The 27,546-nt window shown below is 34.9% G+C and overlaps 2 protein-coding genes across 2 annotated transcripts in view; one reads left to right on the top strand and one right to left on the bottom strand.

The window, feature by feature from the left end:
* LOC113749013 (kinesin-like protein KIN-7C, mitochondrial) overlaps positions 1-18,657 on the top strand; it is a 28,715-nt gene extending 10,058 nt beyond the window's left edge. The window contains exons 10-27 of the mRNA XM_027292638.1: positions 1,078-1,137; positions 1,237-1,341; positions 1,607-1,711; positions 1,875-1,982; positions 2,119-2,262; positions 2,992-3,159; positions 3,318-3,488; positions 4,235-4,337; positions 4,380-4,471; positions 4,650-4,790; positions 4,927-5,052; positions 6,572-6,622; positions 6,723-6,770; positions 6,848-7,153; positions 7,272-7,997; positions 15,362-15,451; positions 17,970-18,023; positions 18,589-18,657. Coding sequence (XP_027148439.1) covers positions 1,078-1,137; positions 1,237-1,341; positions 1,607-1,711; positions 1,875-1,982; positions 2,119-2,262; positions 2,992-3,159; positions 3,318-3,488; positions 4,235-4,337; positions 4,380-4,471; positions 4,650-4,790; positions 4,927-5,052; positions 6,572-6,622; positions 6,723-6,770; positions 6,848-7,153; positions 7,272-7,997; positions 15,362-15,451; positions 17,970-17,993 — 2,568 coding nt within the window. The 3' untranslated portion in view covers positions 17,994-18,023; positions 18,589-18,657. The remainder of the gene's footprint in view (positions 1-1,077; positions 1,138-1,236; positions 1,342-1,606; positions 1,712-1,874; positions 1,983-2,118; positions 2,263-2,991; positions 3,160-3,317; positions 3,489-4,234; positions 4,338-4,379; positions 4,472-4,649; positions 4,791-4,926; positions 5,053-6,571; positions 6,623-6,722; positions 6,771-6,847; positions 7,154-7,271; positions 7,998-15,361; positions 15,452-17,969; positions 18,024-18,588) is intronic.
* A 33-nt stretch (positions 18,658-18,690) lies between these two features.
* Positions 18,691-22,073, bottom strand: LOC113749014 (aspartic proteinase Asp1-like). The gene is made up of 9 exons (XM_027292639.1): positions 21,745-22,073; positions 20,725-20,842; positions 20,398-20,621; positions 19,969-20,199; positions 19,746-19,884; positions 19,473-19,670; positions 19,308-19,380; positions 19,142-19,229; positions 18,691-19,051 (listed from the first exon to the last, which is right to left on the bottom strand). The coding sequence occupies exons 1-9, from the start codon at positions 21,924-21,926 to the stop codon at positions 18,955-18,957; spliced, it is 1,350 nt and encodes a 449-aa protein (XP_027148440.1). The 5' UTR covers positions 21,927-22,073; the 3' UTR covers positions 18,691-18,954.
* Positions 22,074-27,546: the final 5,473 nt, after the last annotated feature.

The following is a 27,546-nucleotide window of genomic DNA, read 5'->3' as shown; positions in this document are numbered from 1 at the left end:
AACCTTAAAACCTAGCCTTAAAAGTTGAAAACTCACTTGCAACCTAAATTTTGGTCTAATGAGGATGGAAGCTGTCAGAAAACCTCTTTTCAGTTTGAATTGCTATTACATGAAATGACAAGCTTTTCGATTTTGCAGTTTCTTCATCCTTTTAGGACCACCTTCATTACCTAATGAATTTTGCATCTGTCTACCTAAATACTTGCTTATTTCTTTACTGATTTAACTGATAGTCTTGAAATCAGTGGAGAAATGGAAACACTCGGTATCAAACTACAAATCTTGTCCTATGGGTCAAGTTATGTGACCAATAGAAGTCACTGTCAGGGATATCATATATGGAAAGAGAGTCAAAGATGGCGAGAAATGCTTCATTTTCTCTCTATTTTTATCAAAGACTGCAAAATTAGTTGTCAATCTTGTTACATATAATCTTTTTTGAAAAAAAATTGTTTTTAATTCATGAGAAATATCCTGAAATTCCTTCTTTCTGCATGAGCTGTTGAAGAGTATATCTTGGCTTCTGAAGCTTGATATTTGGTCTTTTATAGGTTTCATCTCTTGATGCCTGAGTAATAAAATTCATCTTGACCAGTAAACAAAAAGGCAGCTGATCATTGGCCTGTCTGCTTATTGCTTAGTGCAAAAACATTTTGTACAATTAATGTTCCTAAATATTTTAAGAGGGCACAATCCCGAATTTTAAACTGCCAACGTATGTGCTTTACATTTATAACAACTCTGAAGAAGATAAATGTTCTTTTCAAAAAGAGAGGATTATAAAGCAATTATTCTAGGCCATAGTTCATCTTAGAATCTCTGCTTGTGCTATATGATCTAATGTAAATGAAAAGGCTTATTTTGGAAACAAAACTTAGATTCAAGTTAAGCATTTGAATTAATCATGCCAAACTTCACAAAGCATTAAGCATTTTGTTACACACAAAACAATAAATTTTTTTTTTTTGGAATTTCCATATTAGTGATGTTGTTTACAGTTGTTTCATTAATTGTTCTGGTTCTTTAATGCGGTGTTAAAGTTTTCAGTAAGATATAATGAGTTCATCTGTTTGGCAGACTATTGAAAGCAGTCCATGTGCAGAAAATCAAGAGGAAAATGTCAAATTATCACAATTAGTATGTTCACCAATCTTTTACTGTTTTCCTTGCCTTTTCGTTTGGATTAGATTTTCCAGCATAGTTTCAGGAGCATTGGTACTCAAGTTTCCTTTGTAGCACTTAATTGACTTGGCAGGATCTGAAAGTTCTAAAACAGAGACTACTGGTTTGAGGAGAAAAGAAGGTTCTTACATAAACAAAAGCTTACTCACTCTTGGCACGGTAAATTAGTGCTCCATGCTTGCTTCTATTCTGTTGCTTATGTATTTGTTTATAGATTCTTGAATTTCCCAGAACATAGAATTAGTAAACAAAATTCGTTGTTCGATGTACCATCATGTTGTGATTAGGATTGCAAAGGCTGCTCAATGTGATAGGTTCTGAAGGTTGATATCTTGAAGGAAATTTACTGCTAAGTTGTTTAAAGACTATGAAACAGTGCTTGTTTGGCCCAAATGTTGTGACTTGTCTGCTCTGTTTGTCCCAGGTCATTTCCAAACTTACAGATGGAAAGGCTACTCATATTCCCTATCGAGATTCAAAACTTACGCGTTTATTGCAGTCATCACTTAGTGGGCATGGTCGAGTTTCTGTAAGTTTTGCAAGCCTAAGAAATTCCACCTTTAAGTATAAACAAGCAGATAAAATGCCTATAAGTGGCTTGGCTCTTTTAGGAAGTACAAATATTGGTGGTTGCTATATTTTACTCCTGGTTTAATTCAAGATTTTGATCCATTCTTTGAATCTTTTGGTAGCTTATTTGCACGGTGACACCTGCATCTAGCAATTCCGAAGAAACACACAATACATTAAAATTTGCGCATCGTAGTAAGCATGTGGAGATCAAGGCTTCTCAAAACAAGGTCATCTTTTCTTTTAAACTAAAATTAACAGCTAATTTCTGTGACCTGGGCTAATTTGCTTCTTTTTCCTTTTGTTGCCATATATAGTTTGTTATTTTGCTGATGCAGTCCCTTTTGGTATATTTTGTCTTTTCAGATTATGGATGAGAAGTCTCTGATTAAAAAGTATCAGAAGGAAATCTCCAGTTTGAAACAAGAGCTTCAGCAACTTAAGCGTGGGATGGAGAATAAAAGTCTGATGGCTCCAACCCAAGAAGACCTGGTTAACTTGAAGCTACAGGTTTGTTCCAGTTGGAAGGAGTATCGTTCTTGTATAATAGGTTCAATATATGTGATTTCACTTGTCTGTTGCAAACTCAGCAGACTTAATGCTCATGAATTGTCACTACTGATTCCAAATTTGGCCCAAGTGGCACTTAATATCTACTCAAATTCGAGGAATATCTGTTTGAATAGTCAATTGCTGTGCCTCTGTTTTTCAAGAACACTAGCAATAGCATTATAATACCACCAAAGATGAAATAGAAGAATGTAACTCTCAAATAACTCAATTATTTATGCTGTTTTAACATCTAATGCATGTTCTGCTTTACCATTGATGACTTCATGGATAGAATCATATATAGGGCCTGGTACTGTCTTTTTGATATTTGTGCTTATGTTGCATATATGCTTTTGTAACATATATTTGGCTCTAAAAGAGTGATTCTATGATAAATAAAAGGCAAACCTTGTGGTTGTTTAAGTCCAAAATTAGAAATGATTTAAGGGAAAATGACAGGCAAAATTGTTATAGTACATAGAGACTGACTGTAGAATTTGGGAAAGTTTGTGAAGCACTTGTGCTTCGTGACATAAGTGCATCAGTTTTTCGTAATTTTCTTCTGTGTTGAAAAACTGTTTACAATTGACAGTGGAGGTTGTTTGTATTGGAATTATCAATTTGTGGCAGTTTTGTTGTGCTTTCTTTGTGATGCAGCTTTTTGTATTGTAGTTGGAAGCAGGACAGGTTAAGTTACAATCAAGATTGGAGGAGGAGGAACAAGCCAAAGCAGCATTAATGGGAAGGATCCAAAGATTAACTAAACTAATCTTGGTTTCCACAAAAAATACATTGCCGACAAATATTCGTGAAAGACCTGGCCATCGACGAACACATTCTTTTGGGGAAGATGAGGTATTGACATATCATTATGCACGTATTACTTGACTCTTGGATGCCGGATGACAGATTTCTTTGAGATACATAGACTATGGCTCCTTTTGTGCATGTAGCTTGGAATCTGCTATAAGCTTTTCACACCAGGGCCTTGCTTATTTGCATTACTCATGCAGCTAGCATACCTGCCAGATAGAAAACGGGAGTATGTGATTGATGATGATACAAGAAGCACTGATTCTGAAGCTTCTGCCAATGGAAGAAGTGATATCACAAACATTGATGAATTAGTAAAAGATTACAAAAGAAACAGGAGAAGAGGGATGCTTGGTTGGTTTAAAGTCAAAGTAAGTCATTCAACTCTCTCTGTTTTTTTTTTCAAGCTAAAGTTGCAACGTAACGCAATTTTGATGGTTAATGCAATTGGATATTTAATTCTTCTTCTTCTCTTTGGTCTTTCATATCTGTTTCGTAGTGGTTCAAAAGTAAGTTGTGTATCTCTTCTACTGCCTGTACTGAGGAGGTGAATATGTTTGTCAGTCTAAACAGAAAGTGAATAATAGTGTTTACCAAATAGCAGTAGACGATTTGTATGAAGACCATTTTGTATTTCTTTGAGATTTCTTCTTCACTAGTTGTGAAAATTCAGGTTTTCACCCAAATTGTATGAGTTTGACAAAAAGTTGTAAGAACTACGCGAACTGGTTTGAATTGGCAGGACTCAACCTGTAAGCCCACGGATCCGATAAAACATCCATGCATTCTAAATCTCATAAAAAAGATAACCTCATATGAGCAAGATATTATCTCAGCAGCACTTTTAATTTATTTGCTATGTTTGATTGGTTATTTCAAGGTTAGCTGATTATGGGGAGAAAGTTACAAATAGTCTGGCAATGACATTATATGAGATAGACCACAAAATTTTATTTTTGAGCAGCAGACCCAAATTCAGAGAAATGAATGGACAAGATTACACAAGGCTTATCAGTTGACCTAGACTAATGAAATATTAAACTATGAGGGGAAATGAAAATCTGGCAACAAATAGAAAAGTGAACTCAAACTTCTCTCTCTTGCTTTGCCCTTGCAGAAGCCAGAGAATCTGGTTGGGCTGTCAGCAAATGATTTTGACAGTTCTACTAGTGGGTCACCTGCATCCTCATCCAGATCATCACAGAACAGAGTTACATTTGGTGATGTCAAGGATGGATGCAGAAAATCAGTTAGTAGGAGAGGGGATGGGGCTTCAGTTGTTGATTCTCTTCCTGAAAGAACCCAAGCAGGTGACCTGTTCACTGCAGCTGCTGGTGGACGACAACTCCCGCCGGTGAGAAAGTTTTATTATACTTGTCTTTGTCTGCTAATTCATGCTTCTGATAGAGGCTCCCAGAGTGGATATGTGAATTTTGGGAAGATGCTCCTACTTCTAGTTTGAGAGTAGTTTTTGTTGCATAATTTTTTTGAGTGCAATCTATGTTTTATAAAATCTAAGTATCACGCTACAGACTGGGAACACTATTACTGATCAAATGGATCTTCTACGTGAACAAGTAAAGATGATAGCTGGTGAAGTGGCATTATGTACAAGTTCTCTGAAAAGACTAACAGAAAAAGCAGGTAAAAATCCCGAAGATTCGCAAGTTCAGGTCAGTTCTTAAAATTTCATAATCCTTCGTCCTTTCTTAACTTTTATCTATGCTTCTTCCTTTACTCTGTTCTTTTGATTGGGTAGAAAGAATGTGTCTTCTAAACTTGGCTGCCAGTTTTTTGGTTATTCATTAGGAACACATGCAGAAATTAAAGGATGAAATTAGAGAAAAAAAATTTCAAATGCGTATTCTTGAGCAACGTATGACTGGATCAGTTGAAGTGAATCCCCATACTTCAAGCAGTATTGAAATGTCTCAGGTAACTATGTCAAGGTTATATATACATGCATGGATATCTCTAGAGCACTGTAATTTTTTCCAATATTTTTGAATGGTGAAATTATGCTGATGGAGCAACTCAACGAGAAACTTACAATTCTCCATGTTTGCCACTTTTTAATTTTGGTTCCATGACCAGATATCCAATATTCTTCACACATTCTTGTTAGTTGTTCTTAAATCGAAGTTTGATCAGTAGTTTTCTATATTCAGTGCCTTGCTCCCGGTGTTTATCTGTTTACTCAGGTAAATACTGGTGTTCTCAGATAAAATCTACTGTCATTAAAACCTTTTGGCATATATGTCGTAAATGCTTTCTAGGTATTTGTTAGTTGTGTATCCTCCATTCTGAATTGGAGTAGGTAATGGAAAGGACGGAGCCTTGTTGCGATTTGAGCTGAAGATTAAAGCACACTCTCGAAAGCCTCTATCTTTTGGCCCTGAAACGGAACTAGCCTTGGGAATTTCTTTCTTTCTTTCTTTATTTGTCACTCTGAATTTGATTTAAATTGAGAACCACTATCAATCTTTGGAAAGTTGACTTAATTTCTTTTGAAAGAAACCTTAACAAAGATCTATATGACTGCTTTTAAATGTCTCTTATAAGATATTGTCCAGTTTTCTGCTCACTTTTGGGCTCGATTTTACTTGAATCCAGATGTGCTGCCTAATTTGAGCTAGCACTTGGCGCATAATTTAGCTGTATGCATTTCAAGCTGTAATGAACTAAAAAGCATTTGGTGGTGCAGTGGTGTCTTTAACTCTAGTAGCCTCATTAAACAACTGTAAAATTTAGATGATGAAATTATAGCCCCACCCTTATCTCCTATCAGAAAATTGGAATTTGAGGGTAATTTCATCTAATTAAAGTGATAAGAAGTGTTAAACCGAAATGCTTGTCCTGCTTTTATACAGTCAGAGTCTCACTTCATTCCATCATGTACTGTTTGACATTTTCTCATTATTAGTTTAAGCTGGTATTTGAAGGATGAAAGTGCAACAGTATTACTTGTGAAAGTATCAAAGGAGAAGTAATTTAATGTGTCAATCAGCTTTTTAATGTCATGAAAAATATAGAAGGAAGTTAGTTAGAAGTGCAATGTGATATCTGCATTTCAGTGCGTGGTTAATCTCATTGGTGATAGAGCTTGTTTTGTCAATAATCATGCTTTTTTACTTGCTAAATATTGTTGACCACTTCACTGGTTGCATAATGTATTGCTAAGTGAAATTGTGGTAGTATAAGCTGAAATATATCAAAACTAATTTATGCATAATTTAATTGTCCTGTCCATAAAACACACAATCAATAGAAGATTACAAGCTTATTCTGGTTAGTGAAATACAAACTCATGGTTATCAAGCTTCACAACTTGTGTCTGCTAGATGTGGAGGAACCTCATGGGCTAGCTAGGATTTTTGTGTTTGTGTGACCCTCATTTTGTGCCATGTTGGTTGTTTGACCTAACTTTCATGGTTTCGTAATTACCTTCATGTAGGCTTTGTCTAAGCTTGCCACACAGCTAAATGAAAAAACTTTTGAACTTGAGGTATGTCTGCAGTAGTTCAACTGTTCCTTTCATAAAATCAGTTTGGTGCTGAGTCAAATGTAACTAACTTAATCACGTTGTGGTGTAATTATTCCTAAAGATTAAATCTGCAGATAACAGGGTACTGCAGGAGCAATTGCAATTGAAGGTAAATTTTTGTTCTTAACCTGATTTCTCTTCGCATGTTCATCTTAGTTTCTTAACATAGTGGTTCAACTTCATAAGATGTCAGAGAATGCTGAGATGCATGAGACCATCCTCCTTTTAAAGCAACAGCTTGATTCATTATCAACAAATAAAAGCTCCAACTTTCCTCAACAAAGTGTTAATGATGAGATTACACACGGAACTTGTTTTGAAGTGTCTACTAAATCTAAAACTAGATGGAAGGATGGGTGTCATTCATATGAAGAAACAACTGTTGATGAAAATACACCAACCAGTGTGATTAGCTTGGACAGAGTACTTATGTGTGAGGACTCTAAAGAGTGCAATCAAGAAGCCTTTTTGAATTCTCAGCTTCTAATGCTGGTAACCTTTCTCATATATTTGATTATTTGTTTGGCTATTTCTGCCTTCTTTACCACATATTCTGATTACCTTTTTCTTAAAGTTGTTCACTGTTTTCTTTAACTTATTCCTGGCTTAGGCTGCTGAGCTAGAATCACTGAAGCAAGAGAAGGTGAAAATTATTGAAGAGAAGGATGGGCTTGAAGTTCATAATCAAAAGCTAGCTGAGGAAGCTTCTTATGCGAAGGAACTGGCTGCAGCTGCAGCAGTTGAGCTCCGAAACTTGGCTGAAGAAGTTACAAAGTTATCCTATGAAAATGCCAATTTGACTGCTATTCTGTCTGCTGCTAGAGAGACTTGTAATGCTAACTGCTGTCAGAGGTCTGCTTCTGTTGACTTCAAGCTAAGTGGTGGTAGTAGTACTCAACCTGATACAAATTCAAGAAAGCCAGATGACAGCTTTCTTGTCAAGGAATTACAGCAAGAACTCAATGCAAGACACCAAAGAGAAGCTTCTTTGGTAGCAGCATTGACTGAGAGAGACAAAATAGAAAATGAACTGCGAAAACGAGTTGACGATGCCAAGCGACGTGAGAAGGATCTTGAGAATGAGCTTGCCAATATGTGGGTCTTAGTTGCAAAGATGCGGAAGTCAGGTACTGATACCGAGGATACATTGTTGAAAGATGAAAGAATGACTACAAATGGAACTTCTTTATCAATTGGCCACAAGGAGCAAAAGTTTGAGGAAAATGACAGAAATGAAGACAGTGAAGAAGCAAGTAGGTTTGAAGAATTAAAAGCTTGTTATGATACGGAGAGGAAGAGGTGCAAGGAACTAGAGAGTTTGGTTTCAAGGTTGAAGGTATGCCTCCCCAAACCTTATCAAATCTTGATAAGAACATTGTTCAAATCAGTTAGGTTTAAGGTGGCTTCTACTAGGAACCTGTTTGTACCTCGTGACTTTTCTATGGATTATATATATATATATATATATATATATATATATATATTGAACAAAAAGAAGAACTGAATTGTTCTGTCATCTCTTTTGTTCCAGACTCTGTACAACATTTATACAAATGGAATTTGACTTTTGTCAATTCCATGAAATCTGTAATTTCCTAAAAATTAGGAGCTAATTTATTCTATCCTAAAATACATTAGGAGTAAATTATTCTATCCTAAAATAGAGCAGAAATCATGGGATATAGCAGAAATCATGGGATATACATAGAAAAAGATATTCTAGATCTCAACACTCCCCCTCAAGATGGTGAATAGATATTTTCCATTCCCATCTTGCATGTAATGTCTTCAAAGTTGGAAGTTGGCATTCCCTTAGTTAAGACATCTGCCAATTGATTATTTGATGCTACATATGGAGTGCAAATCATGCCACTGTCCAGCTTTTCTTTAATAAAATGTCTATCAACTTCGATGTGCTTTGTGCGATCATGTTGCACTGGATTGTGTGCAATGTTGATGGCAGACTTGTTGTCGCAATAGAGTTTCATAGGTCCTTCCCACTTGATTTTAAGATCATCAAGTATTATTTTGAGCCATAGCAATTCACAAACTCCATGAGCCATAGCTCTAAACTCTGCTTCCGCACTTGATCTTGCAACAACCGATTGCTTCTTACTCCGCCATGTCACTAGGTTCCCACCAAGAAATGTACAATATCCTGAAGTTGATCTACGATCTACAACAGAACCTGCATAATCAGCATCAGTATATGCCTCTATGAGCAATCCTTCATTTTTCTTGAACAAAATTCCTCTACCTGGTGTCCCTTTGAGGTAGGATAGAATTCTATTGACAGCCTGCAAGTGTTTCTCTCTTGGATCATGCATAAATTGGCTTACTACACTTACAGCAAATGCTATGTCCGGCCTTGTATGGGACAAGTATATCAGTTTCCCAACCAACCGCTGATATCTTCCCTTATCTACTGTGCTATCATCCTTCTCTTCATTCAATCTCAAGTTAGGCTCAATGGGTGTACTTGCTGCCTTGCATCCAAGATTGCCTGTTTCTTTAAGCAAGTCTAAGACATACTTTTGTTGGGAAACAAAGATGCCTTTACTTGAGTATGCCACCTCAATGCCTAAAAAATACTTCAGCCTCCCTAGTTCTTTAATTTCAAACTCCTTTGCTAAGCACTTTTTGAGTGTTTCTCTTTCAATTGGATCATCCCCGGTAATGATGATGTCATCTACATATACAAGTAGAGCTGTAACACCTCCTTTTGAATATTTTATGAACAAAGTATGATCTCCTTGACTTTGTTTGTATTGCATTGCTAGCATCACTTTAGTAAATCTTCCGAACCAAGCCCTTGGCGATTGTTTTAATCCATATAATGCTTTCTTTAACCTGCACACTTTCTTTTTAAAAAACATTTCATTGAAACCCGGTGGGGGTTCCATGTACACCTCTTCTTCTAAATCCCCATGTAAGAATGCATTCTTAACATCAAATTGCTGTAAACACCAACCAAAGTTAGCGGCTAAAGACAAAAGAACACGCACAGTATTCATTTTTGCAACGGGTGCAAAGGTCTCTTGGTAATCTATCCCATATGTCTGTGTATATCCTTTTGCAACCAACCGAGCTTTATGCCTTTCTAATGAACCATCAGCTCTATATTTCAAAGTAAACACCCATTTACACCCCACTGTTTTCTTTCCTTTGGGCAGGTTTACAATTTCCCAAGTCTTATTTCTCTCTAGGGCATTCATTTCCTCTTTCATAGCATGTAACCAGTTCTTATTTCTAAGTGCCTCTTGTAGTGTTTGTGGGATTGAAATGGAGTTGATGGTGGTAAGGAAAGATTTATGTTGTGGAGAGAGTCTATGGAAAGACACGAAATTTGAGATTGGGTGCTTAGTGCATTCTCGTGTTCCTTTTCGAACAGCAATAGGCAGGTCTAAATCAATAAATTCACAAGGAGCAGAGTCAGATTGAACACACAAAGGAACAGAATTTTCAGTACCTGATTGTGGTTCAGATTCTTGGATTTGCACAGGTTCAGAAATATGAACTTTCTTCCTTGAGTAGACCTTGAGTGGTGTAGTTGGATTTAAACCAGATTTTCCCTCAGCTGCAAGATCAGGTTCAATTTCTTTACTGGCATGTTCAACTTCAAATTCAGGTTCAGGTTCACTGCTAGTATGTTCTCCTTTAGAATTTGGTGTATGGTCAGGCTTGAAAGACTTTAAGTTTAGTGTAGGACTTTGAAGATCAAGGAGAAATTCCTTATCTTCCCAAGAACTCTCCCCCTGGGGATGAGGATTGTTACTTTGAGAATAAGGTTCATTTTCAACAAATGTGACATCCATGGAGGTAAAAAAATTTTTTGAAGGAGGATGATAACACTTATATCCTTTCTTTGTGTTTGAGTATCCCACAAAAATACATTTTAAAGCTCTTGGATCAAGTTTCCCTCTTTGGTGTGCATGAACATGTACAAAAGCAATACAACCAAACACTTTTGGTGACAATGTGCAAGAGACATTAAAATCAGGGTAAAAAACAGAAAGAGCAGCAATGGGACTTTGATTATTTAGTACTTTTGAAGGTACTCTATTTATCAAATGTGCAGCAGTTAAAACAGCCTCCCCCCAAAAAGTTTTTGGAACTTTATGTTGAAACAAAATTGCTCGAGTCACATTGAGTAAATGTCTATTTTTTCGTTCAGCAATCCCATTTTGTTGGGGTGTATCTACACAAGATGACTCATGTATTATACCCTCTTTTTGGAAAAAAGATGAGAGAATTTGATTAAAATAGTCTCTTGCATTATCAGATCTTACTCTTTTAATCAGACTTCCAAATTGTGTACAAATCATTTTATGAAACATTGGAAAAATACTGCTTACTTCTGATTTTTCTTTCATAAGAAATAACCAAGTAGTTCTAGTACAATCATCAATGAATGTGACAAACCATTTTGCTCCAGAAATACTAGAAATTCTACAAGGCCCCCAAATATCAGTATGTATCAAAGAGAAAGGTCTCGTAGATCTTGTATTACTCAATGGAAATGATAGTCTATGATGTTTAGCAATTTCACATGTATCACAATGAAAACTACTAACATCTTCATTCTTGAAAAGTGAAGGAAACATGCTTTTAAGTAGAATAAAAGATGGATGACCAAGACGGAAATGATGAAGCCAAATTTCAGATTTATTATTTGAGGAGCAGGTGAGGGATAACTGATTTTTGTTCTTCTTGTTGCCACTCATCTCCTCAAGGTAATAAAGCCCATCATTCACCTTAGCAAGTCCAATCGTCCTCCCCGTAACCAAATCCTGAAAAACACAGTGAGTAGTATAGAAAATTACTCTACAGTTCAGATCTTTGGTAATTTGATGGATGGATATGAGATTGGAGGACAATTTTGGGACATGCAACACATTATTTAGGGACAAAGAATTTGATAGATTTACTGTCCCTTGGCCAGCAACAGTTATAGGAGATCCATCCGCAACAGTAATTTTTCTATTTCCAGGACATGGGTTGTATGTTCTAAATCTGATTGGGCTGTGAGTCATATGATCAGTAGCTCCTGAGTCGATGACCCAAGAGCCTAGAGAAGACATGCTTGAGGCACTTAAAGCATAAGAGTTAAGGTACTTACCTGATTGAGCCAATGAACACGTACTAGAGGACTTTTCAAGGGAATTTAGGAGGTTTCTTAGCTTTTCGATTTCTTCTTTCTTGAATTCTCCCATACCAGCCTGGTTGGATTTTTCTTGTGTTTGGTCTTCTCCAGCAGTTAAGTGGGCTTTTCGCCCTTTGAATCCTCCTTTACGACTAAGGACTTGTTCCTTCCCATGGAGTTTGAAGCAATCATCTCGCGTATGGCTTGATTTTTTGCAGTACGTGCACCAAATTGTGTCTTTATTTGACTTTGTAGAAATCATTGCAGAGCCTTCTAATGTTTTAGGCTCTAACATGACTTCTCGCCTGTTCTCTTCAGCTCGAATCAATGATATTGTCTCATTCAGAGATGATAATCTTTCCTTCCCCAATATCTGGATTCTGACCTGATCAAATTCCACATTCAGACCTGCAAGGAAGTCATAAACTCTATCCTTTTCGATAAAGCTTTTCAAGGTGGCTGCATCTTCACTACACACCATCTGAACACACCGATATTGGTCCAGTTCCTGCCATAGATTTTGCAGAAGGTTGGCATATTGAGTAACAGAAAGGTTGCCCTGTTTAGTGGCTGAGATCTTTGTTTTGATCTCATAGATTAGGGCAGCATCTCCTGCCTTTGAATAGGTCTGTCGAATAGTAGTCCATATATCTTGAGCTGTTGGTAGGAACATGCAAGTATCGCTTATTTCAGGTAACATGGAATTCCACAGCCATGACATGACCATAGAATCCTCTTCATCCCAAGCAGCGAATTTAGGATCTCCCTTTTTCGGTCCAGTTCCAAGCAAGTGGCTGATTTTGCCCTTTCCTTTGAGAAATGTTTGAACAAATTGTGACCACTTCAAATAGTTTTTCCCGTTGAGCCTGTAGGCTGCCTGGATACTCTGCAAATCCCCTGTTTGTGGAATATTTGAGGTCTCCTCTGATTTGGTATTGGAGTGGATTTCTGATGTTTCAGTTTCAGACATGGTGAAGGTTTCAAAGAAAAATTGGCAATGAAGGCCTAATGGAAAAAATCAGCAATGAAGGCTGGAAATTGCACTTGGCAATAAGACTTGAAAAAAGGAAAGTTCTCAGCAATGAAGGCTGACAAGAAGAGGTCCCAAGAGCAAAAGCTCTGATACCATGAACAAAAAGAAGAACTGAATTGTTCTGTCATCTCTTTTGTTCCAGACTCTGTACAACATTTATACAAATGGAATTTGACTTTTGTCAATTCCATGAAATCTGTAATTTCCTAAAAATTAGGAGCTAATTTATTCTATCCTAAAATACATTAGGAGTAAATTATTCTATCCTAAAATAGAGCAGAAATCATGGGATATAGCAGAAATCATGGGATATACATAGAAAAAGATATTCTAGATCTCAACATATATATATAACATGGTTTTGAGTTTCTAATGCTGCATAAACAAGCCTAGACAAGCAGAAGAAATAATCAAAGAATAAAAGAATACTGGTAGTGATGTAAAATTTGTCTACCTGATTTTTGTACAGTCAAAGTAAAACACGGAAAGAAATGAAGGGGGATGTTTGCATGAAGAAAATAAGATTTCTGTTGTTCAGTTTCTTTTGTTTCCTTTCTGGCTTAATTGGTGGTCTACCATTAGGAGAGGAGTTGCTACTTCATAATATGCTAATCAGATAGTACATTTCAATCCTTGGTCAATTTTCAAGTTAATTTTGTAAGAATGCAAAATGGGATAACGGTATGCTAACTCATGCTTAATGATAGTAAAACCCCTTAAACAATTATCAGGCTCTAGCTAACTGTAAAGCATGTACAGCCACCAAAATCCTTTTCTGCAAGGGCCGGGTTGATGTCTGCGTGTGCTTTACTCTTGACATAACCAACATTTAAACAAATGTGCTTTTTATATATGCGGATATACCTCTGTAAACTTACTAATATTTCTATATTCCATTAGCTATAAGTCTTTGTAGTTTGCCTTTTGTATGCTTTTTAATCTTTGTAAAGCACCACACATAACTGCATATTCCAATAGCTATAAGTCTTTGTAGTTTGCCTTTTCTATGCTTTTTAATCTTTGTAAAGCATCACAAATAACAGCATATCTTTAATATTTGCTACTATAGACTCCACGCTTTCCAGAACTGTTTAGAAAAAGAAAGATGAACAAGTATGGATGCAATCCATTTTAGTTTCTTCAATGCGTGTGTACAAAGCTGATAACCAAGTGTATTTCTATTGCTATGTGGAACAACAATTATCATCAAGTGGTAACTGTTGAAAATTTTTTGCTTATGCAATAGGATGCTTGGTTAATGACTCATAATTGGTTGTTCCCAAGAATCATGTCCTGAATTGGTTCAAAATTAGGTCCCAGTTTGCTTCTGACCATATGTTGCATTCTGATTAAAAGAACTTGATCGGTTGATTGAGCCGAAGAAGATAATTTTTTCAAAATATCATTGTTTTCAGATTTTCTGGGAGAAGGAGACTTCTTTTTTTTGAGCAAAATGGAATAATTTTTTATTGAAGATGAGCAAAACAGCTTACACTCAAGGGGTAAAAACCCTATGTACACAAGGCCACATACTATTCTGTACACTACTTACAAAAAGAGGCAAAATGCACACACAAACTTTGCAAAGCAAGTCCAAGGAGAGACCCCATTCCAGGCAAAGCTTGAAATTAATCTTGGAAATAGGAATCTTCCCCCAAGCCTTAATCACATGCTGGACTGAGTCAATGTTCGAATTCATTACACTCCTAGCAGAGGAAGAGTTTGCTGAAAGAACCCCTGCATTCCTTGCTCTTCATACTTCATATACATGTTCTCTATACACTGCCCACATTCTTTGAGTCGTCTGCCACACAACCTGAGATTCTCCACAACCAAAAACGGGCCGTCAAATGTTTCATATTCCTCATGGCACAACACAATCAACATTTGGTACCTGAAACCCCTATTTCATCAATCTATCTACACTATATAACCTTCTTTTACAAGCTAACCAGAGAATCAGAGCAAATCTAGGGACATAGTTCTTGCCCCATGCCAACTATACCAATACACAGCTGGTCCCTGGGATCTGAGACCGTTCGTAGCAGATTTGGTAGTGAAGATCCCAGAAGTACTTAGAGTCCATACAGTTTGATCATGCATATCTGGAGAAGGCATAAACAAGTCAGGAGACTTAAAGAAATAGCAAAGCACAATAACATTTTGATTAATATCAAATTTCTGGATGAAGAAGAGATTATATATATTGATATTGATAATGGACAAAATTTTCATATCCCATGTTTTTAGGCTCTTATCTTTTCGAATTTGATGCTTTATAATTTGAATTTCCTCTTTTTATTGAACTGGGTTTACTTAGTACATTGTTTTGATTTGATCAGAGAAATAATTAGACTGGCGTATTTCCCTTGAGATTGTAATTTCTAGGTTCATGGGCACCTTGCCATGAGTATTTGGAGTTCCAGTAACTATATTGTTTCCAAACAGGCCGGTTAACAGAAATTACTTGTATACTTTTGCCTTCTCATCTCGGCTGATGAGATATACATGGATTCTTTCTCAGGGTGATGATATTGGTGGCTTGGATCTCAATACCCTTGAAGAAATGCAGAGCCTTCACGTCGAAGCTATCACGAAGATTTGCCATGCAAAGGTAGTTTTTGTCAATGTGTTCTAGCTGTATGGTTTACCTAATTTGTCATTCTTTGAACTTCATAACCATCTTTATTTTTTGAATTCAATAACTTCTACATGTTAACTTGACATGTTTGTGCCTAATAATTATTTGATTTATTATTTTTGTCCCAGTTTCATGTTATTGTCCTCTATTCAATATTTATGATCAGCCAAAGTTCGTACTTTTTGGTTTTACTCTGCATACCTTTTTATCAGTCTATATTGGATAAAGGGGCTTATCCTTGCAAAAATTAATAAACAAGCTTATAGAATTGCCAATCTATAGGATGGCTAGGCATATTATAGGACTGCGATCAATATTCTCCAAAACCTGATCAGTGTATTTCCTTCAAATTTAGAGAATAGAACCTGAGAGATATGTGGTATGCTAAGAATGGGCTCACATTTTGTGGTTGTCATTTGGTAAGTAACCTAAGAGATGTATGATATTCTGGGAATAGGCTTCTTTACATTATGTGGTTTTCATTTGCTAAGTGACTGGTAGAAATGATGGCATGGTTTTCTTTTCGAAGGAGCATATGATTGGTGTATTACTACATAATTAAGATATGTTTGTTAACTTGGACAATGAACTTAGCATATTCTATAATCAGTTCAAGTTCAAAAATCAGTAAGTTGAGCTACGTTTTGGAATAGATTTATTGAAGTACTCACCTCTCTAGAAAGAAAGAGTCATTACAGAGTTGTTTAATGAAAAAAGAATTAGGGAATGTTGTTTTGATTCAAACTATTCCTTTCCAGAACTTGTTATTGTCGGTTCTTTAAATAGCACGTAATTTCTTCTTGTTCTCCTTGTTAGTGTTGGACTAATTAGGTAGATTCCAACTTATCATGAGCTGAACACTTTCCTTGCACATATAATTGGGGCTTGGTTCCTTCTGAAGAGCATAATATGCTGAGACTGAGCCTGCTTGCATGATTTTTTCAAGTCTTGCATGGGGTTTAAGGTCAAAGAAAGATTGCATTGCCTGCTTCATCTTCACAAGCATTAAAACTGGTTTTCTTTTTTATCTGACAATTTTCACTGTCCAAGTTTCGAGTCATTCTTAAGCATTAATTTTGACTTGTTAAATACATAATGAGTTCGAAGTTGAGGATGACCATGAAATGTTGACGATTTCAAGGTTGAGTCATAACTAGTCTTTCCTTCCTATAAACCTAGTCATTGAGGTCTTAACTGGGTCTATCCATCCGGAAAAACTGGCACTTCTGTTTTCCGAGTGTGTTTTTGTGTTTGTCTTTCAGTATTAGTATGTGCTTATGCTGTTAGCATCTAATTATAGGCAGGTCTCTTTCGCACGCAACAGTTTCTGGCTTTGTGTAGTTTTTGATTCAAGACTTAGTCTAGCCAGCAAGGATGCATCTGCTAAATTGCTTGATTATTTGTAATATCATTCCTGAGAAGATGGAAATCTGGGATTTGTATGATTTTCCATCAATTGTTTCTGAAAGTCATTATCTTGGATACTGTCGGAGGACAAAAGGATGGAGCAACATAGTGATGGTGAAATTACTAATTCATCCTAATGAAAGAAGCTATAGGCCATTTAAGTCCCATCCTTTTACTCTCTGATTAGCAATTCTATTATGTAATGTAAGAAGTGCTGAAACAATCATTTCGAACATTAATTCTCGCTTTCGCCCGTCACATCAAATGCTTAGTTCTTTAAATGTCTGTAAACAAAATTATATCCCAAGCATTGGATTGCACAAAATTTCAGATTACTTCTCTGTCTATTGGTTATTGATTAAGATATCTATAATTGCTCAGCAGCTTATGTTTGGAATTAAACATTAGTGAGGAACTTATTTCTTGGCATCTTATATGTAAGACTATAAAGGCAAATTATTTGAGAATATAAGGTTAAATTTGAAAATTAAGTACTTCGAAAGTTGTTGAGGACACATCTTGGAAGTCATTGGTGGAATAGACCGATTAATATCATGAATTGTTTTGCATGATTTGAATGCTTACAATAATCCAAATTGGATTTCCTGGTGTCTTGAACTGGTTAATCTGATTAGTCATTATCTGGTACCCCTTTCTTCTTGTAAACTTTTAGAGCACCATAGCAAATTTTTCTGGATAATGATGGTCTTACCTGTGGCATTTGTACCTGCAACGGTTGGATATGCCACTAAAGATATGCTCGATGTTTAAATCTTATTGGCTAGAAATTTTGTGCTTAGGATTTCAAGTCACAGTTCGGACTGCTTGGCTTTGTGGCTTTGTCTATCTGCTGCATTTATCTTGTATGCACAGATCATACTGGGTAAAGCAGAAAACAATAAATTGTTTTACAGACTTTTTTCTTTCGGTAATGTTAATTCTAAAATTAGGAAGTGCATTGCTTGTATGTCATTTTTCTTTCTTCCCTTTTGCAATTATGGTTATATACATTCTTTAAAATGATTCACCATATCCTCAGCGTACACTATTGTTGCACTGACTTATAAACTAATTGAAATTGCAGTATATAAATCACATTTCATCGTAGCCTTTTACAGATGAGTTTTCTTCAGTTCGGGTAAGTCTATATCTTCCTCCCTCCAACCCCATCTCTCACACTCCTGCAATTTGGCATTACCTGTAACATCAACTTCCAGTTGTGGTTTCCCTTTTGGGACTAAGATGATTTATTCTCCCAGTAACCTGTCTAAGATAGTCTTGGACCAATACAGCTGATGAAACATGAAATGATATGTCATTGTGGCTCAAGGTGGGATAATGTTGAACCCTTGCGTTTTATCTGTTTAGTACAAAAAGCAGTCAGAGACCATTGTTATCACCTCATTCATGATTATTACCTAAAAGTGTATCCTCATTCTGCAAAGGTTAATAAAGTGTCAGCAAAAACCCCCACCCCATCCTAATCCATCTGAAATCTTCCACGACAACATACCTAATCCATAATTGGAGGTGGAAGTATTTTCCAAGGCCTAAAGACCTGAACCCTGCTAAGATTTCACTGCTCCTCCCCCCATCAAGGTTTAATTCGTGCTCTTAATTACTCATTGTGGTAGTTTGTATTCAAGTTTGCCTAGACGGTGCCCTATTCAAACTGATTCTATGATTGCTTGTGCCGATCGCAGGTACTAGACAAACATCTATATTCGAACCTTGATGAAAAGCAACAGTAGGTGTTTGTACCTCAGTCATCATTAATCTTATTTCTGCCTCAAACAAGAAGCATAGGAAAGTTTTGGTTTGAATACCGCATATACAAATCTAACTCAACTGCAACAAGATACAATGGGGCCATTCAGACACGTCACTGACATGTTCTTGTATAGGGGTAGCACCCAATCTATATTTATATATACTCTGCATGTATATGGAATTTACATCAAGGAAGCATTGTACAACAAACAGCTATACTTTTATGTCATTTCTATGTGAACAAATAACATGAAATTACATTTTATGTAAGTTTTTAACTCTATTTGCTAGTCTGCTTCCTAATGTAACCACAAAGTAGCAGGGCAACTCTCTTCTAAAATGTTGAAGTTGGCAGAGTAAGGCTGATAATAACCTTCACTGTAATCACGATCCACACTGAAATAAAGAAGAAAAAAAATTCTTGTGAGAATGCCCCCTCCACCCCGATAATGTCAAAGGTAAAAATGACAATGTCATGGTCAGGACTTGGGAAGCCTGTTGCAATTCGCTGAAGCCCATCCAATCTGCTGCTTTTCATTGTCGTAAATCACCAACTTGTCTTGCAGAGAAATGTCTATGATATAGAAAATTTGAAGTTAGAAAGTTAAAGAGGTTTCCACAAGATATGATTTGCTTTTTCATACTTGCTTACCTCCAATCACATTAAATTTTCCAATTCCAACTTCAGTACCATTCAAGATACCTAAGCATGCGTTGCCTTGTTTCTGAAAAGAATTAGACAAAATCATCTTTCTGTTACATATTTCCTAAGCCTGTACTTGTCTGCAGATATAATGAATACTGAAGGGCTGCTTACCGTGACAATGAGATACGCTTCAGGTTGCAGTTGAAATTGAACATTTTTAGCACTTGTAAACACTAGTGCTAATGGTTTGAAGTAGCTCTTGACATCTAAAATTGATTTGAAAGGCTTTGGAGCTTTCCAGCAAATTGGAAGGCTCTTGTCATCCACGGCATCTTGTAACTGTTTCCTCCCATTAATATCTTTTTTTAACTGAAAAGCAGTACTTCAAATTAAGCTTCAGCATTATACGTAATAAAGCATGCAAAATTTGAGTGTCCATCTCACCAAAGAAACTACAGCATTGTAAGCTTGGGAATTAAAGTAATTATAAGTACTCCCACTATCGAAAACTATAGATTGGCCTTTAACCCCTGAAGCCTGGCCGCCAAAAAAGAGGTCTGCTGGTCCCACGGAGTAGTGTTTCCTGAAGAGATAACAGGCTATGTAAGGGTAAAAGTTAAGCATGAAAAGAATGCTACAATAGCACTATAAGCTATCAAGATCTTACTCGAGAGAGTTGCTTGATAATGATGTCCATACAATTCCTGAAGAAGGAACAAGATCATCACCAAAGAAAAGAAATCCCCCACCTTGAACACTGAGGCAGTGTCCAATTACATTCCGTGTCAGTCCCAGGCCATTCAATTGCGATAAAATGCTAGACTTCCCAGTGCCGAGGCCAAGTACTCCGTCTGTATAAGGCGGATTTGGACCTGGAATTTCTTGATTGTAACCACAGCTGCAAATAGACAATAAAAGATGACAAGATGCGATGTACAAGGAAAAAGTTAGTCTTACTTCCCATGAACAAAAACATCTTGAACTACACCCAAGAGGAAAAACCAATTCAATGTGATAACAAGGGCATATTAGAATCTAAGGTCACATGAAGAAATGAAATAGTCATCGAGGTAAAATAATCTTGTAAGTTACCTACCCAAATGCCAGACGAGGTGCTGAAATGCTGCCATTAGTGAATCTCAGGGGGAACAAATCTTGGACAAGCACGCCGAGAGATGAACCCCTATCAGCATACTCAACCTGATAGTCACACTGGTCTAAGGGTTCACATTGATGGCTTGTAGGCCCGTGAAGGGATACACATAAGGGATCTTTACATGTGACAAGGTTTTTGTTGGGTTTGTAAGGACTGTGAGGTGCCTGCAAAAATAGAGAGATAATGCATCTATGTTCAGCAAAAGCCCCAAAGTTTGAAAAGTACAAAAAATTTTCAATGAGAAGTTCAGAGGCAACAAAGAATTACTGGTGTGCATTTGGTACAAGGTGCATCACACTGGAGCCAGGTAAGGTCACTTCCAGTGTCTATATCTAGAAAATAAGGTTTAGGAGGCTGGCCTATGTTCACTGTCACCTGATAATAGCTGCACATCACACAATATGAACAGCTTATTGAAAGCATTGCCAATTAAACAGACACAATATTCCATCACCAGACAATTCTAAATTCTACTAATGCTGGCATTGTTAATTCATTATTTAACTAACAAGACCATGATGCGCCAAAATTTCCTAAGCTCTTCATTCCCTCATCTATGAAATCATGATCCTGAAAGCACGCGAAAGCTCATGACGCATGAATGCAAGCGCTCGCACACACATACAGAGATTAAATTCCAAATCTAAATTGACCTGCTTATGTAAGGATAAGGGGAAACTTATTCAAAATTTTCCACAGAAAGAAAAAAGTGAAAAAAAAGAGAAGCTCAATATGATCAAGGAAATCGTACTGTATTAAGAAAAGCTCTGTAACGCATTCTGGAATTGATGATTTACCTATTAGAAGAAAAAGTTAACTGGGAAATACAGGTTGAATTAATTTAAAAGACAACTGTGTGAAATAGTACAAATGGACTTAATAGGAGTTGCATAAGAAATTCAAACTAGATCAAAGTCAAAGTTAAAAAAAAAAAATCAGGATTCTTCCCAACAGTTTCAACTTTCAACTGCATGATGAAACCCAAACACAAACTCTCATTCATCTCATCATAAAAAAAGAAAGAACAAAAAACTTCTACCAAAACATCCATCCATAAATACAGAAACTACAAGAATGTAAGAATGATAACTATCGAGATTACCGGCATATATCGTTTAATTTAAAATTACAGAATTTAAAAGAACAACAATAGGATAAAAAACTCTCCGGTAATAAACAACAAGGTGCAAGAGCGTCAAGATTGATCATAACTAATGAAATTACATGAATATTTCGTTTTTAAAAAACAATAAAAAAAACAAAGAACACAAAAGAATTGTGGCATACCCCTTGGGATAAACATTTCCACTAACAGGGAAAATCACAGAGGAAGCAGAAGCCTTCTTTTTGGTGGCAGAAGAGCGACTGGCGGCAAAGGAACAGCTAGGAAAAGATGCCAACAAGACCACCAATAAGCACAAAAAGCCTTGCAAAAAGGGTATTTTTCTGGGACTCTTTTCCTCATGCATGTTGATTGATTTGGGGGGTTCTTTTCCAATGATTCTGATTCAGGTGGAAGAATGCTAGAAAAGGGATTTAACCTGATGAAAAGATGAAAAGGGAAAAGTGCTTTTCAGGGGCAGTTTCTTGGAGTTTGCTGGGGACTGGGGACTGGGGAGGGGTTTATTTATGAAGTCTAATACTACTGCAATTGCTTTGACTCGTTTTGGTCTGCAAGAAAGCAATAATTTTATACTAGAAACATAAGATTTTACACGCTCCGCGTCTTCGTAATCTTGATGTTGACTAGTACCACTGCTACTACAAAATTTTGTTGGAAGGTTCCTTTGATAGTAGGAAAATTCCAAAAGGTTTCGATCTATATATTTCTTGGGGTTAATTAAATTACGACTCCCCCGAATTTTGGAGTAGTCACACTTTACCATCTCTAATTTTGAATATATACACTTTGCCACCAAAGGTAATAGCAACTCAAGTAGTTTCTAAGACTAACAACTCATATTATGTATGACTTCTATGAAATTTAGGCTGCATAGACTAATATTTGCATGATTCATGACAGTTCACCGTTATTATGTGCAAAGAATAGGGGTTTGTAAGCATAAATACCGAACTTTTAATTTCTTTTGTGCTTAATAATTTACAATTACATTTAAGTATATGTATAAGTGATTATAAGATTAACATACAATGCTTTCTTCCAAAATATTTTTGACAAAATTCTCATATAGTTCTTACAAATAAATCTCACATAGTTTCAGAATATATTGAAAATTCTCTATATGTTATTTTGATAACGTAAATGTTAAATATGGAATTAGAGATTTTGATTGTTAAATTTTTTTCACAATGCATTATGGATATATCTTAACATCTTTTTAAAATTACACGTATTAACTTCGAGATCTTTGATACCAAATAATAAAAAATAAATAAATAAAAAGAAGTGAGGCATGCAAAAAATATGATAAATTTGGTATTAAAAAAGACTACTTTTTTGGGCAATGTTTAAAACTTTTTTGTTTCGAAATCAAGAGAAAAGATTTTGTGTATATATATATATAGTAACATATAAAAAAAGGATATTTTTTAATCTGTTACCTAGTGGCCAAAGGCGTGTTAGTTAAATAACTATCATGCCTAAATTTGTAAACGTCAACATACTCATTTCGTTGGATGGAGTTTAACTTTTCTAACGTTTAACCAATCTTCGCAGGGGTAAAGTGCATATTTTTCAAGATTCAAGATTTTTAAATGTTATGACTCCCAAAGTTCAAGGGCGTAAAGTGTAATTAATCATCTTTCTTTTTGAAACAAACACTAGTCTATGAAAACAAAGTTAAGTATTTGTAATGGCCCATGAATACAACAAATCTAATTCTTGACAAGTCAATAATATTAGGAAGTAGAATCTCCAGCTTGATAAAGAAAGGATTACCCAAATTTGGCTTTTTACTGTAAATTTTGCTGAGAAAAGAATTGAAGTTTTGCCCCCCCCCCCCCAATATTTAGATTGTGTGCTATACTGGTCCCCAAAATAAATCTAGTTCCCAAAGTTTCTCTCAAAATAAATCTAGTTTCCAAAGTTTCTGATTTTAGGCAAAATTAGGACAACTAATTGAAGATTATAATAACTAACAGTCAAAATTGCCTTAAAAAAAAACTAACGGTCAAAATCAATTTAGTGTTATTTTTATATTTTTAGTCCCTAATGTTTGAAGTTTCAGTCAATATGGTCCCTTAGGTTTAAAGTAGTCATAATTAGGGGTTTTAAGACAAAATAAAGTGTAAATTGAATTAAATATATAAAAAATGTATTCCTAAATCCCTCAAAATTTTATGAAAACACATATATATAAAAAATCATTGTTTAACCCAAAGAGTATCTTATTCTTGAATAAGTTACAATTGGATAACAATATACGGGTAATATATAAAACAAAATTACTCAAAGAAAATGAGAATCTAGTTTCAATGTGAAAGTTTATTATCATCATTATTATTACAAAAGTTATTGCATGACATGTAGATATAAGCCTCAGATTATTATAGTTAACGGTTGTAATTATAAAATGTAGTGAAGTTTTGTACCATTATGAAGTGCTTTTAGGAACTTTAAAAAAAATTCTTTTTATTTCTTGTTGTCTTCCTATCTATTAAAATCTAACATCTAAACCTAAAGTTTTAAAGTATTTATTTTCATATTTGTGTACCTCGATAATTATGACTAATTCAAATAATTTTATAACTGACCAACATTTCAAACTTATTGACAGCCTATTGAATAGAAAAATGGACCAACTTAATCTAATTACAGTATATATTCTTTATATTCTTAAAGGGATGTTTAATTAGATTTTCGAATTATCACTAAAAGTGAAAAAAATGATAGAAATTATTATAAATTAATTATTTAATAGTGTAAAACAATAATTACATATATTATACAAAATTTGAGACTAACTATGTAAAGAGAAGAAGTATATGAGAAATTAGTGGCATGAATAAAAGGAGTATGAAATAAAAAAAGAAGAAAAAAAGTTTAATTGGGATTCCTATTACACATTTTAATAATTTTGTTCTAATTTGCATCTCACTTCATATTAAAAGTTTCAATATCCTATTTAAATTTTATGAGACTATAATTATTCAAATTCCAAACATTGGGGGACTAAAATTACAAACTCAAAATTGTTGACTAACGGCAATTAGACTTTGATAGTGGTCAATGTTGAATTTTCATCAATTGTCCTAAATATGCCTAATATCAAAAACTTTGGAAATTAAATTTATTTTGACTAAAATATTAAGAATCAATTTGACATATAGGCCAAACATTAGAAACTAATTGCAAATTTCCCTCTTGCCTAGTGTAGTGATCTTTTTCTTTTCCAGATATTTAAGTTCTCAAATTCAACAACCAATCTCAATCATGACGTTTTGCTGGTAGGTAGACATAACTATGAGCGTGTAAATTGTACAACAAACCATCCTTTTTTGCAAAGTCAGCAGACTTTTGGACAACTTTCTACTAACCTTAATCCCGTGAGAACCCTTAAAAGTCGGCAACTTTTGACGAACCATCCTTAAAGTGAAAATTGTGTTTGGACTGGGTATTATTTAAAATAATTATTATAACATTTTTTATGATGTGATGCATGGGTTTGTTTGGATATCAAATTTTTCAAATAATATTTTACTTATATCATAAACACATTTTTCAATTCACTTTTTTATATTTTCAATTCACTTTTTTATCTCATATACATCATATCACAAAAAGTGTTACAGTAATTATTCCAAATAATACTCTATTCAATTGAAGAGACTAAAAACACGTCTTTGAATTCTCGTGTTTTCTATTCTTTTACCAACCATATGATCCAATATCCATAGATTGATTTTACTATATTTTGATAACAGTAGAAAGCAAAATGTAGGGGTGAAGAATTCAATGTGCTAGTGCAAAAGCGTTAATATATGCAAATGAAATTTGTTAGGTAGGTGGTATATAAATCTATTTAATCTTGTTTTGTGGAAAAACTAAGAAGTAAAAACTTTGAATGCTTGCTAATTTCTGGTCTATTTTGCAAAGAAAAATAGAAAAGAAAAGAAAAGGATACTATTTCCGATAAGCACTCCCCACGTGGATGTGACCAAATCAATACGTATGGAAAATATGTGGATGCAATAAGAACTATTCCAACTGAACCTTCCAAGGTATAACAAAAACATTTGATGTACATGACATAATATAATAGGAATTACCAAAAACGAAAAAAATAGAGTTATAAAGTTGCAAATTAGGGTTCATATAAATACAAAGAAAAAAAAAAGGAGAGGTTGAAATGATATGAATGATCATTCTTTTTTGTTTGCTTAACAGGTTCCTTAATAATAGACTAGTAATTTTTCAGTAGAGAAAGTAATTCAAGGCATTTGCACACATGGAATGCTAGAAAAAGCTAAAAAGACTAAAAAACTTACAACTGTCTATTTACAATTCACACTTGTCTACAACACTAGATAGTGCTATGTTATTCATTTTATCTATTCTTCAAGGATAAGGATCACAAACCCTTTTTTTTTTTTTGGGGTCTTTTCGGGCCTATTCTTTTTGAGGTTTGGAATGGGGAAGGCCACAAATTTTGGTGATTTTATATATGGCTTAGGTAGTAGTCGTTGAAGGTAACAGATAATTGGTGTATATATATATACTTCATCATATCAGTGTTGAATGAAGATGCTTACTTCGTCAAATCTTGATGTTTGAAAAGTAAAAGTGATGATGCAATTTCCTTGAAAAAAAAAAAGAGGTGATGCACCCTATGGAAAAGTTCTATAGTATAGTTTTATGGATCGATTTGCATGAAAAAAAAAAAAGGATCTATTCTTTCAGCAAGATTCGAAATTTGACAAATCCATGGTTAGGCCATATATGTTAAAGTGACATATTAGTCTATTTCACTTTTTTAATACTGCACAACATTTTGTTTTAAGTAGAAACAACAACATCATCTAAGTGGGAGTAGGTTGAACATTTAAGCAGTGATGGAAGTAGTCAAGAAGACGAGCCAACAATCTCCAATGAACTTTTAACTTAAATATAAAAAAAACCAATAAAAAAGAAGAAGAAGAAAAGGCCTTCAATGGCTCTAGCTTGTAGATCATTCATCTTTATGTAATGTAAATCCAATTCTCAATAATTTGATTCACTTGAGGAGTTACTTTTTCACATTTTATACTAAATTAAATTTTGAGCAAAAAAATTTGAAGTTTTTGGTTTACTCAGTAGATTTCTTTCTACTGGTTCTGCAGTGTCGTCTGATTTAAATATTCTGCTGTTAAAAGAAAATTTTGCCTATGCCTTCTTAGGTATTCTGATGGATATGATTTTGAATTTTTTATTTTTTATTGTTTTTATCCTTAGGAGCAGTGCATTAATGAGTATAATCATGTTTTGCCTTTTTTCTTTTCCTTTTTTTTTTTTTTTTTTTTTTTTTTGGTGCAGTACATTATCATCTTTTGCTGATAGCATGGTAAAAGTTACTGTTGACCTGCTTCAGCCTGTCATGCTAATCTCATATTCTAATTAATTGATTAGGTGGTGAAGCATGGCAGAATTATTGGATCTGAAGATGTTAAGCAAACACTGTTTTAGGAATATGCAGGTTATGGAGGAAGATGTCTATAGAGAGTGTGGCTGTAGCAGAATAAATCTGGACAATTATCAGAAGCCTAGGGAAGGACCACGGAAGATGATCTGTTGTGTTAGCAATTTTTTAATTTCTGATTGTGTAGGCTTTTTACAGGTTCATTTTTAAACCATTACTCATTAGATGTATAATGGTCATTATTAATTCCTATTTTATCATAGATAAATGGGAGTAAAAATAAAACATAAATGGATTTATAAGATCATGGGGAAATATATCCAATGCAATGATCTCATATACAGAAAAAAAAAAAAAAAAAAAAGATCCTTGGAACAATATACAGAAATTGACAGCTGCGATATGCTTACAAAACTAGTAAAATATAATGAGTTTATGCTTGGGGATGGTTTTGGTTTGCTGACCCTGTTTGGCATGAAGAATGCATCAAAATCAAGGAAGCAAGAAAAAGAAC

This window comes from Coffea eugenioides, chromosome 10, assembly GCF_003713205.1.
Source record: "Coffea eugenioides isolate CCC68of chromosome 10, Ceug_1.0, whole genome shotgun sequence".
Lineage (NCBI taxonomy): Eukaryota > Viridiplantae > Streptophyta > Magnoliopsida > Gentianales > Rubiaceae > Coffea > Coffea eugenioides.
This window is presented reverse-complemented; position numbering and strand designations above follow the sequence as displayed.

Excerpts from the sequence above, each read along its gene's own strand:
- LOC113749014 (XM_027292639.1), bottom strand. The coding sequence starts at position 21,926 with ATGCATGAGGAAAAGAGTCCCAGAAAAATACCCTTTTTGCAAGGCTTT. Across the intron at positions 20,843-21,744 it reads GGAAATGTTTATCCCAAGGG|CTATTATCAGGTGACAGTGA; the intron begins GTATGCCACAAT and ends TGTGATGTGCAG. Across the intron at positions 19,671-19,745 it reads ACAATGCTGTAGTTTCTTTG|TTAAAAAAAGATATTAATGG; the intron begins GTGAGATGGACA and ends ACTGCTTTTCAG.